General features: G+C 42.4%; 1 protein-coding gene across 4 annotated transcripts in view; it reads left to right on the plus strand.

Moving 5' to 3' along the window:
* adcy2b (adenylate cyclase 2b (brain)) overlaps positions 1-6,698 on the plus strand; it is a 95,607-nt gene that overhangs the window by 33,333 nt on the left and 55,576 nt on the right. For all 4 annotated transcript variants that reach the window (XM_029732274.1, XM_029732276.1, XM_029732275.1 and 1 more), the window contains one exon: positions 2,556-2,717. In XM_029732274.1, the coding sequence (XP_029588134.1) occupies positions 2,556-2,717 (162 nt within the window). The remainder of the gene's footprint in view (positions 1-2,555; positions 2,718-6,698) is intronic.

A 6,698-nucleotide genomic window follows, 5' to 3' on the forward strand; every position in this document is an offset into this window, starting at 1 on the left:
TTCTGCAGGGGTGAGTGTGACAAAGTGAAAATGTAGAGTTTCCATCAACCTCGCTCGCGCTGTGTGCAATGTAGATATCAAAGAACGCCGCAGTTCGCGGTTAGAGTAGTGGGTGAAACCATTCACTTCAGGAAAAGGGGTGATATTAATAACATTTCCTTTCATTATGTGTTGCTGAATTCATAAGAATATTTGCTGCCATTGTATTAAGGTTGGCAATACGCTCTCTTGGCCTGCCGGGTAGCCGGTGTTCTATCTTCAGACACATAAAATTATTCAAAATGGGAACAATTTGCCTTCCGGCGCTATGGCTGCTGAATCAAGTGCACCTACTTCAAGCAGAATGAAACAAATAAAAAAATAGGAATGCAAGGCTTTATCATAGTTTTTTACAGTAATGTTTGGTGATCGACTAGGAATGCCTTGGAGATCAACCTGCCGATCGCAATCAAAAGGTTGGTGACCACTGTTGGAGGCGAATACCTCAAAATATTTTAGGCCCACGTTTAGGCTAACATCAACAAAATAGTGTGGTGACTGACAGAACTTTCAGTTTATTAAGGCCAGGCACTACATAGGGTCCAGTGGTGGCATGCACAGCAGCAGGGAGCCAGGGAGACATGCAGTTAACCAAATCCCCTACTTTAATCTTGAAATATAACTGTGACTTTATTCTTAAAATGTTTACTTTATTCCCTAAATAAAATTTGGAGTTTATTGCTGCTTATTCTTAAAATGTTGCCACTTTATTGTCTAATAATTTTTATTTTTTAAAGTAATATTGTGCAAAAATATAAAATAAATCCAAGTACCACCACCTTTCGCAATTTATTTCCCTCTTTACTTTGGCCCTAATACTACCCCATCGGTTTGTGTAGATTGTTGACAAAAAAAAGACAATGATGATGATTGAAACAATGATTGAATAACAGTTTTGGACGAGATGGGTCCCATTATGTCTGACGGTTTTGATTGAAGATCTGATAACATTCAGTGTCAAAAATATTTTTAAAAATAGAGAAAATCAGAAAGGGGGAACATACTAGTTCACGGCACTGTGTGTGTACATTTATTTTGCAATGTTCTCGCACACAATGTGGCCGGTGTAGTTTCTATGTAAGGCTTTAGCTCGGTAGGCTAATGCACACACTTGATCCATTAGTCATGATTCATGCAGTAGACCAAACTGAGTCACAGAAAGTTTATGCTGATGCCTGGTGGAACAGAGAGCGGTGACAGAAGTGACTCCTTGTAACATTCTGTGACTTCCTCTCTCCCAGGTTGTTCATCGTGTAACATGTTGTTACACGATGACAAGTTCTAATTTTTCTGAGTAAAATAACTCACGGACACTAGAGAAGCTTAACCAAGTTTAATTCTTTCAAAGGGTCCTTACAGCTGTAATTCAGCCAAAACATGTTCTCACCATCACAAGTATATATACTCCACTTTAGACACCCCTCCTTCTCTCCAATCCTTACATCTTATGGTTAGACAGGAAGAGAGTAACAGGATATAAACCATTATTTCTCCTTCAGGGGATCTGACCTGACCTCCTGACCTCCTGACCTCAACCCCTCATTCGCCTAATCCACAGATGTCCTCTCCTATCACCTATCGCACTCCCCGTGACTCTCTCGCCATCCACCAGCACATTCCACAGCCACTCTGTCTTTCTACAGATCTCAATCCTTTATATACTATGCGTCTGATCTATCATGTCTTTAATATCTCAATGTTCAAAGTTTACCCTGCATCCAACAATGCTAAATTGTCTCATGTAATATTCAATGGAGAATCTCAATTTGTTTTGCTCTCCTCTGTCCTCTCCTCCACTTTGAAACAGGTCAAAGGTAATTGAGGAGCAGAGGCGAGAAGAGGAAACATGGAAACAAATGCGCTTGTATGAAATGAGACCCTCCTTCTCCATCAGGCAAAGGATGTTTAAAGGGTGGAATCCCACAATAAATGTGTAAAGTGATAAAAACTAATTTAGCAAGATATTTTAATGCTAAAAGGACAGACGCGTATCATTTTTGGAATACGTGTGCATGCTTTTCTCCTTCGAGAAAACAACAGCTGATTCAAATAGGGTGTGGCGGATATATGACAGTGGACACCGCAGAGGATAATCTTGTGCATCCTCTGCCAAAGTAGATAATCAAGGAGGGGAGCAGACTCCTTTGTTTGCCTACTAAAGAATTGACACTCTGCTTGACCACTCAACCACTTGTCACTTTCTGGGTCATGGAGGAGAGGAGGACTGAGGAGTCGAGGAGAGGACAAACTTTTCCCCAATTGAGAATCTCCCTATGACTTCCTACTTTTTGTGATGTAACATTGTTAAAGTGTCCCCCTGTAATATGCTGTATCTTCCTCTCTCTTAGGTCTCCTTCTTCCTGTTCATAGTGTTTGTGGTGTAACATGTTAAAGTGTCCCTCTGTAACATCCTACGTCATCCTCTCTCCCAGATCTCATTCTTCCTGTTCACACTGTTTGTGGTGTAACAAGTTAAAGTGTCCCCCTGTAATATCCTGTGTCTTCCTTTCTCCCAGGTCTCCTTCTTCCTGTTCATAGTGTTTGTGGTTTACACCATGCTGCCGTTCTCCATGAGAGGAGCAGTCATAGCCAGCATCATCACATGTTTATCACACACAATCACACTCAGTGTGTGTCTGGCATCTACTGCAGAGGCCTTTGAACCACTGGTGTGGCAGGTAAGAGAACACACACACACACACACACACATTTGTTAAACACATACACACACGCACGGATGCAAAGTGATGGATGAGTACACACACACACACACACACACACACACAAACACCACACTCATTCTGATCGGTCTGTTTGAGCACCCAGGGGCGGACTTAATGATTTGGAGCCCCCAGGCATGGGATTTAAATTAAAGACATTTAACTGTAAAAATGTATTACCTTTTAATGTGTCATGAACACAACCAGTCATGATGTTTTCATCTGATTGTCAAACAAATCACTTAAAAAGTAGGCTACCTTCGCACATTCATCCAAAATCATTACAGCATCTGAACAGTGCACTGTGCAACCACTAACTCTCCTTCAATTCGCAAGTGGCTGAAACTATCTCACCGGAGGAAGCTTCCGAGAGAGCGAAACAGCGCCCTCTGTCTTGACATATGTAGCCCATGTATCTGATGCTGTCTGGCCAAAAATAGTATGACATGCCAGCATCAGATACATGGGCTACACATACAGTACATGTCCACTGCCTCTGCCGTGACAACGATAGCAGTATTATCAGCAGCAATCTTTTTTTTACAAAAAAAAAAAGCATATTCTATCCCCCTAGAGTCTAAGGGCCCAGGACTGGGTTTCTACCAAGCTATTATATGAAATTGTTTAAGATGGTCATACCAAGGATCATTTAGCTATTTGATTTAGAATTGTAGGACCCTTGTAGAAATCCCCACAAAAATATATAAAAAAAATATTTGATGAAACACTGAATTTGCCTTACTGATATTAGCCCATAGAAACACATTGAATAACAAATTCACACATGGAAAAACAGATAGTCAAACATTTTATCAAAAGGAAGTCGTTTTTGATGTGTCTGTCCTATATCTGAGATATAAGAAAGCTCAGGATTAGTATTATTATTTTTTACAGTGGAATTACCTGTATACCTTTTTTACATGGAAAAGCCCTATTAACTCCATACATTTTTCGGGCCCATGTACCGGTTTACCTTCAACGAGTCCCGTGACACTTGTGGGGGTCGTAGAGCAAAACAGAAAAACACAATCATGGGCGTGAGAGTCTCATCTTCCATTCAAATTAGTATGTAGCCCAATCCACTCAGACGCTATAGGCGTTTTCTTGAGAATACCGATTTCAGGATGTCTCCTGGTCTGACAAACACGCCATAGCTCGACCACCTTTCCCCTCAGATGGAATTGAGATGCAGACCATTTACAAAAGACATCTCTAGCTTAACAGAAGGATTTTGATTGGGATTAAAAATGATTATTATTATTTATTATGCCTCAAGGGGCAACATGGGGGGGGCTTCAAATAAAGAAATGATGTATTTTTATTTATTTATTATATATGTATATTTGTGTATTTACTTTTATGCCCAGCTCATGAGGCCCCTTGATGATGTGAGGCCTGAGGCAATTGCCTCTTCTGCCTAATGGTAAGTCAGTCTGAGCACCGGATGATGACTCATACCTTTACAGAGTGCCCTCGAACAGAGCTGGAATAACTGAGTGTGTGTGTGACTCATGGAGACCCATTCTATCCAGCACATTGGCATTTATTGAGATGACTCATGTACTGGAGGCAGCTCTGCAGATTGGTCTCTAGCTGGAACAGGCGTAAAGTCATAAAATCTGATTTTAAACCTATCCCTAACCTTAACCACACTGCTAACCCTAACCTTAAATTAAGACCAAAAGCTCCTTTTTATGAGCCTATCAACTTTGCCTGGCCTACCTAGCGGAAACCACTCAGTTCTGACCCCAGGGCAAGACTCTTGACAAGAAACGTCAAACTGCTTCTATCCAGGGGCTCTCTCTCTCTCTCTCTCTCTCTCTCTCTCTCTCTCTCTCTCCCTCTCTCCTTCTCTCGCTCTCTTTTTCTCTCTCTCGTCTCTCGCTCTCTCTCTCTCTCTCTCGTCTCTCTCTTTCTTCTCTCTCTCTTCTCTCTCTCTCTCTCTCGCTCTCTTTCTCTCTGTCTCCCTTACTCTGTGTGTCCTCAGTACACTCTTCATTACCAGAGTAGAGCTCTCAGTCTAAATGAACTGTCTATAAAGACTGACTGGGGCCGAGGCTAGAGGCTGAGCCTCTGTCCCAAATAGCATCCTATTCTCTGTGGGCCCTGGTCAAAAGTAATGCACAACATAGGGGATAGGCTGCCATCTGGGTTGCAGCCTCGGAATAAATGAACTGATCACAATAATCTGCTCTACAGAAGCTAGCTAGGTCAGTGGAGCTACAGCAGGCCTTAGTGTGTCATTACGTCTGTGCTGCTGGTCAATGCTAACAATATTAGTGCCTACACAGAAATAAAAGGCTAGGATGTTGCTCACAAAGTCTGTCACATACGTGTGCGTGCAGGTAGGCAGGCAAGTGCACATGCACACACAGGTACACACACACAGCCACAACCAGTCTCAATCTCTCTCAGGTAAAGAAACGTGTATGTGTTGTCTGTGCGTGTGTGCGTGCTGTGTGTGAGCAAGTACATGCCTGCCAAGCGTGTGACAGACTTTGAAGGGTGCATGTTTGTGTGCTGCATACACACACACACACACACACACACACACACAACACACACACACACCATGGTTTACTGGAAAAACCCTTTCGAGGTCTCTGTAAATAAACGTAAATGTAATAAACATACTTATTGCCTGGTCTTCTAAAGACATGTGTCTATTTATTTACAGGGCTTTGATGAGCCTGATGTTGACCTAGTGGGGAACTAAATGAACAAGGTGTGTACTGGGGCAGGTTTATAGGGCAATAATGTGTTATTGAGTTGTATAGATGGACATTGAGTGATTAGAATATAGGAGACTTCATCTGCACTGGCGTCAGACACTGACCTTCTTTATGAGTCTCATCTTCGTGTGTTTAGAGAGAGGGAGGAGATGAGAGAGAGAGATTGTTTCTCTTGATTGAGTCATTCACAGGTGACTCTTTCAGTATTTGATTCAAGTTTCCTATAGCATCTGTTTCTTCTATTCCCCTGCTTTTTCACCAGCTGACCATTGTGAAGTTTATCATGTCTGTATGAGGCCCAGTTTGGGGGTCTCTCTGATGTGTGATGCCACTGTGATTGCCAGAGGTGAGACCAAGTCACTAATATTCAAGTCATAACGTCCGTGTATCAAGTTGACTCAGAACTAGTGTCAAATCTCGAGTCCAAGTCGTGCATTCTAAGAGAAAGTTGAGTCAAGTCACAAGTTTCTTCAAGTCAAGTCTTAAGTCAAGTAAAAAAATCTATACATGCAATGTCTTGTTCAACTACAAATTGTGACCTTGGGACTATAAGGTTCTGTCACGTCCTGACCATAGTAAGATGATTTTCTATGGTAGAGTAGGTCAGGGTGTGACGGGGGTGTTTTCTATGTTTTGTATTTCTATGTTCATGTTCTAGTTTGGTATTTCTATTTTGGTTTTGTTTGGGATGATCTCCAATTAGAGGCAGCTGGTCCTCGTTGTCTCTAATTGGAGATCATACTTAAGTAGGGTTTTTTTCCACTGGTATTGGGGATCTTGTTTTTGTATTGCTCCGTGAAGCCTGGAGAACGTGACGTTCGTGTTTCTTTGTTTGTTGTTTTTGTATAGTGTTCTGAGTATAATAATAAATATTTATCATGAGCACTCAACACGCTGCACCTTGGTCTATCCTTACGACGATCGGCACAGAATATCCACCACAAAAGGAACAAGCAGCGTGATCAGGAGTGGACCTGGGAGGACATTTTGAATGGCAAGGGATCCTGGACGTGGGAGGAGATCCAGGCTGGATGGGATCGCCTCCCATGGGAACAGGTGGCGGCAGCGAGAGCAGAACAGCAACGTTACGAGGAACGAGCACGGCAACGACGGAAGCACGAGAGGCACCCCCAAATATATATTGGGGGGTGCACATGGGAAGTTTGGCAGAGTCAGGGTGGAGACCTGAGCCAATCCCTGTGCTTAC

This window comes from Salmo trutta, chromosome 34 (assembly GCF_901001165.1).
Source record: "Salmo trutta chromosome 34, fSalTru1.1, whole genome shotgun sequence".
In the NCBI taxonomy this organism is placed as follows: domain Eukaryota; kingdom Metazoa; phylum Chordata; class Actinopteri; order Salmoniformes; family Salmonidae; genus Salmo; species Salmo trutta.